A 13,346-nucleotide genomic window follows, 5' to 3' on the forward strand; every position below is an offset into this window, starting at 1 on the left:
TTGTAAAGAAACCTCGTTGCTGAACTGGCTACTCTCTGTTGTCTCAGACGACGACATCACTTCCTGTCGGCCACCGTAACTTTGGTTGGGTGCAATTCGCAACCTCACCTCTAGATGCCGCTAAAACTTACACACTGCACCTTTAAGTGGCACAGAAATGAGGCACCGAAATCTGCGTATTGGCACCGGGTTTCGGTGCCCGACCCTTCCTGCCGTCAGCACTGGATGATGACGTTTATTTCCCACTGTTCCCGTTTGCCAGAGCGCTGGTGTGTAAAACTCCCGGATGCTTCCTGCAGTCTCTGGCTGATCCGGGATCATCCTCGTTCTGCCGCAGCTTCAAACAGAAGAAAGAGGAGCTGACCGGCAAACTCTTCCAGCTCTACAACACCAGCGTGTTTGACAGTCAGGTACATGTGACCCTGCAGGTTCCAGTGTTTGCTCAGGCACTCGTATCGCCAGGGCGGATATCTAGGGTTTGAGGTTGTTTAAACCCACACCGTATCCATGTCATGTTCACTGTGTGTACTGCATGTTAAACTGAAGGATTAGTTCACTTCAGAATCTAAATGTCACCCCACGTCATCCAAGATGTTCATGTCTTTCTTCAGTCGAAAAGAAATGAAGGTTTTTGAGGAAAACACTCCAGGATGTTTCTCCGTTTATAAAAAACATTTATATACTTTTTAAACACAAAGTGTCTTGTGCTGACAAAAGCTAGTGTCTTGCGCCACACATTATATAATTATGTTGAAAGACGTTTTTCTGTCTCATCTCACACACGTGCACTTCAATAAGCCGACAGAACGCAGGTTAAGGTGTTTTAAGGTGAGAAATCAGGGTAATGGGCAAAAATCCTGCTGTCAAATGGTTTATTCTTGAGCCGTTTATGACCTTACGAGGATAAAGGGAAATGGTTTAACGCGTTTACATGATCACACACACACACACACTTTATCGGGTTAAGAACATGCCTGTAAACTCAATGTCGGCCGTGGCGATATATCGATTAACCACTAATCCAGAATATTATAGAGACCTGAGGGTGACCTCTGACCTGAGCCAGAAATCAACCATCTGCCGCTGCATAATAACACTCTAACCTTCATTCCCTCGCACTTTGTAACGCATCTTTCCCTCGCGGGTCAACATGACCCGAAGCCCTAAAATTATACTTAATTGTTGTTTTTGTCCAGAAAGCTAATTTGATTTCATTTTGATAATTTTTTTTCTATTTTTAATTAATTTAATTTACCTTTAAATTACTACATTTTATCTATATATAGTAATTTAAGGATATTCCTCACATTCTTTCAACTAAAAATTCAATATAACTCACTGTTTCATTCACAACCCTTTTAATTCAGCTCAAAATGTCTTGCATTGGGTGTCTTTGCCGACCTCTTGTGGAAAAAATTATATTATCATGATATATCATGACTCTTGATGGCCTTATAGCTCTATATGGAGCAAATGAGCTGATCCGCTGGGTCCTAAAGTCAGTTATTCTTCAGTATGCAGTCAGATACACATGTAGACATTACACGTGTCATTCTTAGGTAAAGTTTGAGCATTTTTAGTTTGAATTTTGAGCATTTTTTTTTCTTTCTGTGTGTACTGAAGCATTCCTTGCATTTCATTCCTAAGGGAGTCAAATTGACCCGCGAGGGAAGGATTTGTTAATTTTGACAATTTCAACCACAAAACTCCTCGAATCCATTCAATTTTATTTTGTGTATATTTCTGGTTCAAGTGCGACATAAGTACAAGGGTCTTGGACCCCTTCCATCCAAAAAATATATTTTTCTATACAAATTTTTAGGTCCCACTTTATATTAAGTGGCTTTAAGTACTATGTACTTACATTGAAATTAATAATTTGATACAATGGACTTATTGTGTACATATGTTTTTACATTGTACTTATATTTTTTAAATACCTGCTTGTAATTACAGCTGTAATTAATTTATGTAATTACATTTGTAATTACACTGTTGACCCTTCCCTTATACCTTAACCCACCCTTAAACTTCACCATACCAGCACACCTGTCCCTGACCTGACCCGTATCACACCTCAATAGCAGCAAAAGTGTTTTACGATACAACATGAACACAATAAGTACATTGTACTTATTTTTCGATGTATGTACATAGTACTTAAAGCCACTTAATATAAAGTGGGACCCATTTTTAAAATGAGCAATTAGCAAAACACCTTAGCAATTGCATAACATTGCACTAGCAACCAGTCACAACACTTTTAGGCTAATTTACACCCTTCCAACAGACTCTGACCAACGGCAACAACCACCAGATTCACACAGAATGCGTTTTAAAACACAGTTTAATAAATGTGCAGAAACCCTGAAGTTGGGGAAAAAAGGTGTCTGGTTGTTTTAAAATCATTACTCTCAAATATGAATTCCCACTCCTCAGCTTCCCACGGACATGTCTGTCACCTGGAACAAGAAGATGCGCAAGACCGCGGGGTACTGCGTCTCGGGCCAGGAGCGCGGTACTGGCACACGCTACGCCCGCATCGAGCTGTCCGACAAAGTGTGCGACTCCGCAGGTGCTCGTCTTCACCGTTGTAAAAGCTCCACAGCTCTTGATGCTTGGCAGTAACCGCGCTGTGTTTCCTCCGACAGATCGCCTGCGGGACACGCTGGTCCATGAGATGTGTCACGCTGCCACGTGGCTGATTAACGGCGTTCGGGACGGGCACGGGCCGTTCTGGAGGCTTTATGCCCGTAAAGCAATGCTGGCTCATCCCGAGCTCCCGATGGTGACCCGCTGCCACAGCTACGACATCAACTACAAGTACCAGTATCAGTGCAACCGCTGTCAGAACTCGTGAGTACCGAACTCTCCTGCTCGTGCTGCTATGGGTCACGGTTTTCTGGTGCGGTCACATTTACCTTTATTTATTTTATTTATTATATTGTGCTTTTAACAATATAGATTGTTTCAAAGCATCTTTTCAGTGATAATAGGAAATTAAAGTAACAGAGATTGTTTGGCTTTACAGCAGCTCTAGAGTAAAGCTACATTAGCCGTGTTTCTATTACAGATTTGTGTATAACTTTTTTTTCTTCTTCTAATGTTGATAAAAAAATCTATTGAGAAACGAAGGCGTTTCCATTAACCGATGTCATGCGACTGAAACTTAATGTTTTCCTCTCGCGATAAGTCATTCCAGACATCATGGTGACGCATGTTAGTAGGTTTGTATATCTCAGCCACCGCACTGGCCATTATTATTAATCTAAGGAGATGTGGGCGTTAGTCAACATGGACAAGAAAAGCCCCTTATACTTGAGAGCAGCTCATATGAGGAGTTTCTGGGTGATTCTCCATTTCTGCTTTAAGATCTTGATAAACTGTGGCATTTCTTTGTTGTTTAGAATCCAGTATTCCCGTAATTCCTTTGTGTTCGAGTTTAATGAAGAAATCTGTCTCCTCTTTTGTCCAAACACACCGCGTGATCTTTAAAGAATGATCATGTGACTTTTATGTACACCAGGTGACCTGTAAATGTGAAAAATTAGCTTTTCATTGTTGTTTTGAGAAATATTCCTTTTTCCGAATTAGCTGAAAAACCACGTCATGTGAGTTTACGTTCACTCGATTAATCATCTCGGCGATCACTCGATTAATCGTCTCGGCGATCACTCAATTAATCATCTCGGCGATCACTCGATTAATCGTCTCGGCGATCACTCGATTAATCGTCTCGGCGATCACTCGATTAGTCGTCTCGGCGATCACTCGATTAATCATCTCGTCGTTCACTCGATTAATCATCTCGTCGATCACTCGATTAATCATCTCGGCGATCACTCGATTAATCATCTCGTCGATCACTCGATTAATCGTCTCGGCGATCACTCGATTAATCGTCTCGACGGTCACTCGATTAATCGTCTCGTCGACCACTCGATTAATCGTCACAATGACCGCTTGATTAAGCGTCACAAAAAACACTCATTTATCCATTGCAATTAGAACTGACCGATTAATCATTGCAGCAAACGCTGATTAATCGATAAAAGTAACCGGCTGAGTAATCTTCAAAATAATTGATTGATTGCATAAATAATCGCTAGTCTCGCTCATACTCGATGCTGCAGACATGGATGACTGTCTCTAATAGTGAGCGTTTCTGTCCCTCTCAGGATCGGCCGCCACTCTAAGTCCCTGGACACCACGAAGTTTGTGTGCGCGCTGTGCACCGGACAGCTGGTTCTGCTGACTCCCTCGAAGCCGCGGGCGCCGGCACCCTTCGCCAGCTTCGTGAAGGAGAACTACGGCTCAGCCCGGCAGCAGCTCGCAGGACAGGGTCACGCAGAGGTCATGCGCAAACTCAGCGCCGACTTCGCCAGCAAGACACGTCTCAGTCAGAGCTGATGTCTGAACACACACACACACGAGTCTCAGTCAGAGCTGATGTCTGAACACACACACACACGAGTCTCAGTCAGAGCTGATGTCTGAACACACACACACACACACGAGTCTCAGTCAGAGCTGATCCAAATACCTCCAACTGTAGTTTGAGTTCTGTTCATATGCAGCTTCAACTTACTTGAAATATCACATCAGTTTTTACTTGTTTTATACTGTGAAATGATTTTATTTATGGTTAGAAGCCTTATAATATGAGCCGTGTTCATTTACTCTCCTGTTTGCTGTTAAATCTTGAGATTGAAGGGAAATGTGTGATCCCTCTCTATTTGTGTAGGTGTGTCATGTTGGTTAGTTATGCCTAACTTGTGCTTTACTTGTGTTTGGATGCGTTTTTATTTTTTTATTTTTTCAGAATAAACTATTTCATTCTCCTTTTTTCCTCTTTATTCAGTGCACATTACTGAATCTAAACACAGAGAAGATTTTTAATTCCTCTGCTCAACAATGCTGCATTTATTTGATAAAATACAGTAAAAGTAGTAACATTGTGAAATATGTTTTATAATAACTCGTAATATACAATAGTGTAATTTATTCCTGTGATCAAAGTAAATTTTTCAGCATCATTACTCCAGTCTTCAGTGTCACATGATCCTTCAGAAATCAGTATAATATGATGATTTGATGATCAAGAAACAGTTATTATTATCAAAAACACTATTATTATCATATTTCTTTATATTTTACAGTTCAGAAGAACAGTGTTGTTTAATAGAAATCTTTTGTAACATTGTCACCTTTGATTAAAAATTACATACTGAATAATTAATAACTGGGCAAGGAAATAAATGGAGAATAAAAGTCATCACCAGCTTAATACAATTTATTTTATTTTAAATAATACTTAAATAGCATCTCAAATATACGTAAATACAAAACATATGAACCCAGCTTTAAAGGTAGATGTTGCGTAAAGCAAACCCGATGGGGGAAACCGTAGCCGATGTGTGTATTAACACTGCAGTGAAGTGGTGTGTAAAGCCCAGGCACAGAAGATCATCATTCAACACGTCTGAAGCGTTTACTCAGTGATATATACCTTAACTAGGCAGACACGTAAATGTAAAGTAGGCCTAAATATATATATATATATATATGAGTCAATGTGAAAAAATACATTTGACATTTTAATTTGCAACGTTTACATGGACACCTTTACTTTCTGATTGATTAAGTTTTTACATGAACGCTAAATACAGGTGAGGCTAATATATTATATAGACTCATTACATGCAAAGTGAGATATTTCAAGCCTTTATTGGTTATAATTTTGATGATTATGGCTTGCAGCTTATGAAAACCTTTTCACAATATTCTATAAATTTGGGGTTTTGATAAGCTGCAAGCCATAATCATCAAAATTATATCAAATAAAGGCTTGAAATATCTCACTGTGCATGTAATGAGTCTATATAATATATTAGTTTCACCTTTTAAGTTGAATTACTGAAATAAATGAACTTTTGCACCATATTCAAATTTTTCGAGTTTCTGTAAGTGATAGGGTTCACGTGTGATTTATATAACAAGATCTTTTGACAGGCTCACACTGTTTCCCGCGTAATATTGATGTGTTTCGGGTCCTGTTGTGCCGAGCTGCTTATCTTCATCAAGCAGTAAAACAGCCGAAAACCAGGATCTGTGTGTGGACGAAGCACTGATGCTGTCCTGCACTGTTCCACAGACGACGGGTGGAAGGAGAACTTTACATTGACATGATAATCTAGTATAGTAAGCTTTTCCACCACAGATTAAAAAATAAAAAAGGTAATTGCGACTTTTTATCTCACAATTGCGTGATTTAGGCTGCAACTGCGAGTTATAAAGTCAGAATTGTGAGATATAAACTCGCAATTTTGAGGAAAAAAGTCAGAATTTAGAAATGTAAACTCGCAATTGTGAGATAAAAAATCGCAATTATCTTTTAAAGTGTTTTATTCTGTGGCGGACACAAGCTTCCATATTTATCATGATATTTATGACACATCAACGTCTTGCTCCGTGATTACTACACGTCTCTACGCCATTTCCACATCACTGCACAAGCGCGGTACTTTCCAGTTTTGTTTTTTTAATCCGATAAAGTGTTTACATGTTCCGTCAAACGGATTAGAAAATGTAGAAACCACCCCGTACAATCCGGATGACATTTAAATCTGGTCAATTCATTCAGATTGAAGTGATTACATGTGAGTTGTTTAACTTTTATAAATAAATCAGAATATTAGGGAGCATGTAAACGCAGATCTTTCAGGAAAATTAAGCACATTTCCCCACTAATTTCCCATTTCTAGTAAAGCATCCATGCATCTTACTGTAAAATAAAAATTATTTAAAAAAAATTAAAAATGCAAAATTTATTTTTTATATTTATTACGAAAACATAAGATTCGCTCATATAACGACAGATTGACAAATATTTTTGAGTCATTGTATGAGTCGCTCGATCACTACATCCTCTGCTATGTTTATAGGTTTCCCGATATGATTTGAGACTATAGAGTGTAAACAGCTGACGTTTGGCAAACCCGCGCGGATCTGATCGGATCACTGGGGTTGACAGGCATCGAGGTTTTGGAATGGTACGGTGCATAAAACAGTGAAATTATATATTTTTTAAAAATTACATAGAAAGGATTTTTCGTCAGAATCCTGTGCTTCTGGTAACATTCAGTACAAACTTGTTTTCTTCATGATGCGAAGAAATTCCTGCTGGTTAACTTCTCCATCTCCATCTCTGTCTGCCTCATCAATCATCTCCTAAAGACAGCGGGAACACATCAATGACTCATAGTGACATCATCACAGTGACATCATCACCTGAGACTGATCTAGTACCTGCAGCTCCTCGTCCGTGAGCGTTTCCCCGAGCTCTTTGGCCACTCTCTTCAGATTACGGAAAGATATTTTTCCAGTCTCGTCATCGTCAAACAGCCGGAAAGCCTTCAGGATTTCTTCTTTAGAGTCCTTTTCAGCCTAGAGGTTTTTCAAACAGCGGTTAGAGATTTATCTTCTAGCTTCCTGGAATAACTAGAATATTTATATTTAAAGGTACACTGTGTAGTTTTTTAAAAGTATTTTATTAGCTAAAATTAATGTCTTTATTCATAAACAGTGTTGTGTGTAACGCTAACTACTTTTTTGGGTAAAAAGTAATGTAACGCGCTACAATTGAAATTCGCCATTTGGTCAATTCGCCACAACGTTACTTTTCGTTACACTAACTTCTCAGCGGCGCGCTCGCAATAGTCACAAGCTCCGCACGGTACGTGACAGACGCTGGTAGCAGAAGAGCAGTCAATTCTGTGAATTACTCTCCGCAAACCAAACGTAATACTACCCACCGGATGAAGAAAGGTTGGCATTTAAAACCCCAAATATTAAGGATTGGCATATCAAGCAAAATATTATTCAATGATTGTTCGAAAATCGTACCTCTCCCCCACATGCTCACCGGTAAGACGGCGTTCACTCAAATCCCGCTCCGACATTACATTTATCTGTACTGTAGGCTAATACGCCTACGTGTAGCCTAGTCATTAAAGAAAACGATTTAGTTTCATATTGTTTGAAATTGTTCATATTGTCCTAAATTGTTTAATATGTTTATAAATGATATCTGCAAAACATCTGAAATACTTCAATTTATTTAGTTTGCAGATGATACAAATATTTTTGCATCTGGAGACAATTTACATCAACTGTGTCAAATTGTTAACATGGAACTTAAACGTCTTAAAGAAAACGATTTGGTTTCATATTTATGTTTAAATAAAATATATTTTTAGTTTCATCTATGTTGATTATATGAAAAGTGAAAAGCATGAGTAAGATCAAGATGGGGAGACAAATGGAGTGGGCAGACATGATTTTGACCACTTCATTAAGTTTGTTTTTGTATAAAGCCTTTCTTTAAAGTGAATTCGTTTTGTTATAATTGTATCTTAATTTTAATCAATGTTTCATCAAACAATTGCCTGGATTTAATAAATAAGAAGTAAATATAGCAGGCAATATAATCAGGACTTCTCAGGAGCTCCGCGCCGGCGCGTGAACTGGAGCTCGTCTCATAAATGAACCCAAACTCAGCGTATAAGCTTTGCCTCAAATACCTGAGAGATATATAGAAAGCTTGAAATGTGTAGTTTTAAACAAAACTTCAAAACGAAAGAAACCAGACTCTCTGCTCATGTGATCCGTATGAAGTGTGCATTTCTCTCTGGCGCGTTCACTACTGCGAAGATCGCGAGTCAGCGTCAACTTCATCTTCACAGCCGACACTGACAGAAAACACTTGTTTATTATTAAACAATTGAAATGTCTCCTTGCTATATTTGACATATTCATAATCATTACTTTTGCCGGTTCTCATGACATTTTTCATGAACGCGTCACCACCGCTCAATAGTTGATATTGTTCTTTGGTGTTTACTTTATACAGGTTTTTCAAATGTTATTTAAATAAAAATATATATTTTTCTATTTCAAAATCTCTCTTTTTTTCTAGTTTTTTCTTCTTCTAGTTTTTCAATAAGTAGAGTTCATAGTATAACTTTATGTAGACATATACATTTAGGAACAGATATTGGGTTCAGCCAATAAAAGTAACGTAAAAGTAACAAGTAACATAAAAAGTTACTTTCCAAAGAGGGTAACTAAGTAAAGTAACGGATTACTTTTTTAAGAAGTAACGAGTAACGAGCAAACACTACTTTTTAAAAGTAACTTCCCCAACACTGTTCATAAATACGTCCTCATTGGTGTAAAATGACCTATTTTCCAATGATCTGACTTATCCTTGTAAGCGAAGATTTTCTTATCTTTACTTACATGGGACGGGTAAGTCCACGGAGGCGTCCATGTCGTTCCGCCATCTTGAAAAACTATAATAGCAGAGAGGGACAAAAAGCACTAGCCTACCTCAGCGTGTTTCCACAACGTGTTTTCTTCCAGAGCCGGCGTCACGTGACTGACCGGCCGAGATGGACACGGAGATCAGTGAGCTGCACGGTACTTCATAATGTTGTGTGTCAAGTTCCAGTTTGTTTGAAATAACGAACCTCATCACCAGAAAGAAAACTCGAGGAAGTGCTATTGGCAGACATGTTGTCATCGCTTCTCGGGACTTAACGGCTACCGTAGTTGCAACACGCATTTGAAAAAGCGAGGCGCTACTTCACCGCTAGATGGGAGACATTACTACACAGTGTACCTTTAAAAAACACCTTACCATTTTTTGGTTCATCACTGCCATGAAGTCACTGAACGAGATCTTTCCGGTCGCTTCCTTGTCAACCTCGGCAATCATTTTCTTGATTTCCTCCTTTTTCGGCTCAAATCCCAGCGCTCTCATGGCCACCTGCAGCAGAATCCTCATTACTCACCGGAAACGTCACACACACGCGTCACACACAGATACAGTCGTGGAAATCAGGACATCTTTGTATTAGTTTCATTAGTCAAACATAAAATAATATTTAAAAAATCTCCAAAAAGTTCTGTATGTCGTGTCCATATATCTTACTTTTCATTTATTTTTTTATTATAATTTTTAAAATAAAAAGTATTTTTTCAAAAAACTTAAAAATAAGCTTTATTTTTTAATGCAAACTGTATTGATTTTATTTTGAAATATAAGATTTCTTAAAAAAAAAAAAAAAAATTAACAAAATATTTGAGTCATTGTATGACTCAATCAATCACAAAAACCTCAGTTATGTTTATATCTTCTTTACGGATATGATTTGAGACTATAGAGTGTAAACAGCTGACGTTTGGCTATTTGACATCATATACTATCAAAAATTATAAAATTTTTGTATTCGTTCCATTTTTAAAAAAATCTTAGAACGTTCCAAGTTTAATGTCGCCATGAAATCAATTGACACTTCTTTTTTTTCTTTTTTTTATGGAATATTGACGTTTATTATAAACAATTCATAATTATTTTTCTAAATTCATGTTGGTAATGTTGAATCAGAATATCTTCTCTGATGACGAGGGCGTGGCTATAACCTGTAACTCAATTGAGATCCGCCAATAGCAAACCACAACCATCTAATCAACTCCCCACAGACACAATCAAGCCCCGCCCACATGTGTTCTTGTTCCTGAAGGGTTTCACTCGATATACGGCACAATAGAGGATAACTAGAACGTACATTTCCAGAAGAAAATGTGAATGGTGCTTGCAGTGGCAAAAAACACGACCCGGTTGCTAGAGTGTGGTACATGATTGCATACGAGCAAACAACCATGTCTGTACGATGTTCTGCTGCTGAGATATGGCTTATTCATGTTGTTCAGGTGGTTGCTAGGGTGTTCTGGGTGGTTGCTAGGGTCTTGCTAGGCGGTTGCTAGGGTGTTCTGGGTGGTTGCTATGGTGTTCTGGGTGGTTGCTAGGGTATTTGGGTGGTTGCTAGGGTGTTATGGGTGGTTGCTATGGTGTTGCTAGGGAGTTCTTAGGTATTTTGGGTGGTTGCTATGGTGTTGCAAGGGAGTTCTAAGGTATTTTGAGTGGTTGCTATGGTGTTGCTAGGGAGTTCTGAGGTATTTTTGGTGGTTGCTAGGGTGTTCTAAGGTGTTTTGGGTGGTTGCTATGGTGTTGCTAGGGAGTTCTAAGGTATTTTGGGTGGTTGCTAGGGAGTTCTAAGGTATTTTTGGTGGTTGCTATGGTGTTGCTAGGGTGTTCTGGGTGGTTGCTAGGCGGTTACTAGGGTGTTCTGGGTGGTTGCTAGGCGGTTGCTAAAGACAATCATAATATTTCCGTTGTGGTCTCAGGGTTTTGGACCCCTCTGTACTATATCGATATACGTCACTAAATAGAGACAATGCAACACTGGGATGTAAACTGCTCAAGCTGTGTTGATGTTTCTAATTAATGCATGGGATTATATAGCTCACCTTTAACTCCTTCACCTCAATATACCCAGAGCCATCAGTGTCGAAGAGCTCGAACGCCTCCCGGACCTCCTGCCTCTGCTCCTCGGTCAGCTCAGCCTTGGGGTTGGCTTTCTTACGGGGGGCTACGGCACCCAGAGAGGGTCTTTTGGGACTAGTGGCCTGTGTTATATATAGCAAAGAATAGAATAGAATAGAATAGAACAGAACAGAACCTCTATTAAAACAGGACCAGTACAGTACAGTGCACATTACAATACAGTTTATGAATACAAGACACATACTGTAAACAAAAATTAGACAGTGTACATAAGAGATAATACAGGTTAGACAGAATAAGATTGTTAGGTGAAAGAAAAAGAGAATAAGAGGAATATAAAATTATAAGACTAGCATTTAATTAGACATGGTTGTAGATTCACTCCTAAATACCATGACAATTTTCTCTGTATTTGTTTTTTCCCCGATGAAAAAGGAAGACCAGTGGCAATAATAAGCAACACATGCGATAACATATGTCACACAAACCTGAAGAAGGACATTTTTTACACACTAATGGCAATTAAACGGATACACTGAAAGGGAGTGACACTACTTTGATAAAGCGCAAAAATAAATACACAAATCACACAGATTGCGACAGTTGCATTCGTCGTCGTGACTCACCATCTTCACCGAGAGGAGAATAATATAAACCACACTATGGTGAAGGCTTGCCTTATGAATATTAATGACGTTCCGTGACGCTCGCTCTGTATAGGCCCAACTGATTGGCTGAAAGGAAGACGTTGGCAAGTGGCTCTTGACTCGTCATGAATAATAATTAGGAAGCTGAAGAATCAACTTCCACACAGCCATTCGCCATAGTAAGGTTCGTAATAATCGTACAAAAGCATTTTACCCCGATTATAACGCTCCTTTAAACAAACTGTGAGAATAAAATAGTATCCCATTCTGCTTTTATCGCATAACTTGGGGGCTTTATAAAGTTAACATATATATATATATATATTTTTTTTTTAAACGTGAACACATATATTACCCATAGACAGTATATAATTAATAATAGAATAATAAATAAATAATATATAATAATATAACAGATATTACCACACACGCGTGCTCGCGCACACCGATCTTTTACCGCACTGATTTCTGATTGGCTCAGATTTGTTACTGGTCATGGTATTTCTATTGGATTATTTGTATATCTCATAAAGTATCTTGTAAACAAATACACAAACGCGCTATATTAAATTAAATCTTCCCATAATATATAAATAATAAAAAGCACATGTAGGAACTTTATTGGTGATGTCATGAGGAGTTACAGATTTTATTTTGACTGATTGGGCAGCGCAGTGGCGCTCTTTGACGTAGCCCCTCTCTCATTGGTTAAACTCACATGTCAGGCTGATTCCTGATAGTTGGCTCGACCAATCAGATGTTCCTCCGCTCTCTCCTCATACTCTTCGCGTTTCGCTCGTTATCTTTCATCATTACAGATCTAACTCGAGTTTGAGTTCAACAGGTGAGTGTTGCTGTTGCTAACTGCAACTTTACAGAGCTAGAACAAACTATAGTAGCATAACTAGTTTGTAAAAGTAATTTTGGTTGTAGCGAACTGTTCATTCGGAGTATAAAGTTAGCAGTAAATGGTTATCCAGCGTGTGATATTGTTTTAAAGATGTAATTAACCAGTATATTTGTGTTTTTCTGTAGACTGCTGTCGAGAAACATACATGGCGACTCGCATCAGACCGGTGAGTGTATGAACACCTGAAACACACCTCACTGTTACCTGAGACAAGTCACCTTAGTTTATAAAGCGCTTTATACAACACATATTGTTTCAAAGCAGCTTTACAGCGATTCATGATCCAAACAGAGTTAATTTCCTCTGTACAGAAGCTTTAACAGAAACTAGTGTCATTCGGCTGAAGTCAGTTCAGTTGTAAAGATCATCAATTATTACT

General features: G+C 38.5%; 3 protein-coding genes across 5 annotated transcripts in view; 2 read left to right on the forward strand and 1 right to left on the reverse strand.

Moving 5' to 3' along the window:
- Positions 1 to 5,032, forward strand: part of gcna (germ cell nuclear acidic peptidase) — a 20,276-nt gene extending 15,244 nt beyond the window's left edge. The window contains exons 10-14 of one of the 3 annotated variants that reach the window (XM_079630164.1): positions 263 to 410; positions 2,440 to 2,575; positions 2,652 to 2,856; positions 4,179 to 4,399; positions 4,441 to 5,032. In XM_079630164.1, the coding sequence (XP_079486290.1) occupies positions 263 to 410; positions 2,440 to 2,575; positions 2,652 to 2,856; positions 4,179 to 4,399; positions 4,441 to 4,457 (727 nt within the window). In that variant the 3' untranslated portion in view covers positions 4,458 to 5,032. Of the gene's footprint in view, positions 1 to 262; positions 411 to 2,439; positions 2,576 to 2,651; positions 2,857 to 4,178 lie in introns of all 3 variants that reach the window. The other 2 variants (XM_079630166.1, XM_079630165.1) reach the window with 2 other exon arrangements.
- A 26-nt stretch (positions 5,033 to 5,058) lies between these two features.
- On the reverse strand, positions 5,059 to 12,090 carry cetn2 (centrin, EF-hand protein, 2). Its single transcript, XM_079630203.1, has 5 exons — positions 12,037 to 12,090; positions 11,374 to 11,532; positions 9,701 to 9,829; positions 7,309 to 7,446; positions 5,059 to 7,230 (listed from the first exon to the last, which is right to left on the reverse strand). The coding sequence occupies exons 1-5, from the start codon at positions 12,037 to 12,039 to the stop codon at positions 7,141 to 7,143; spliced, it is 519 nt and encodes a 172-aa protein (XP_079486329.1). The 5' UTR covers positions 12,040 to 12,090; the 3' UTR covers positions 5,059 to 7,140.
- Positions 12,091 to 12,798: 708 nt separating this feature from the next.
- nsdhl (NAD(P) dependent 3-beta-hydroxysteroid dehydrogenase NSDHL) overlaps positions 12,799 to 13,346 on the forward strand; it is a 30,692-nt gene continuing 30,144 nt past the window's right edge. The window contains exons 1-2 of the mRNA XM_079630192.1: positions 12,799 to 12,901; positions 13,093 to 13,133. Of these exons, the coding sequence (XP_079486318.1) occupies positions 13,113 to 13,133 (21 nt within the window). The 5' untranslated portion in view covers positions 12,799 to 12,901; positions 13,093 to 13,112. The remainder of the gene's footprint in view (positions 12,902 to 13,092; positions 13,134 to 13,346) is intronic.

The sequence above is a fragment of the Phoxinus phoxinus genome (genome assembly GCF_949152265.1).
Source record: "Phoxinus phoxinus genome assembly, chromosome: 12".
Taxonomy (NCBI): domain Eukaryota; kingdom Metazoa; phylum Chordata; class Actinopteri; order Cypriniformes; family Leuciscidae; genus Phoxinus; species Phoxinus phoxinus.

What these genes read in the sequence shown, in the direction of transcription:
- cetn2 (XM_079630203.1), bottom strand. An exon ending in CAGTGATGAACCAAAAAATG is followed by an intron (nt 7,447 to 9,700) that starts GTAAGGTGTTTT and finishes AAAAACCTCTAG; the next exon opens with GCTGAAAAGGACTCTAAAGA. An exon ending in TCACGGACGAGGAGCTGCAG is followed by an intron (nt 7,231 to 7,308) that starts GTACTAGATCAG and finishes CGCTGTCTTTAG; the next exon opens with GAGATGATTGATGAGGCAGA.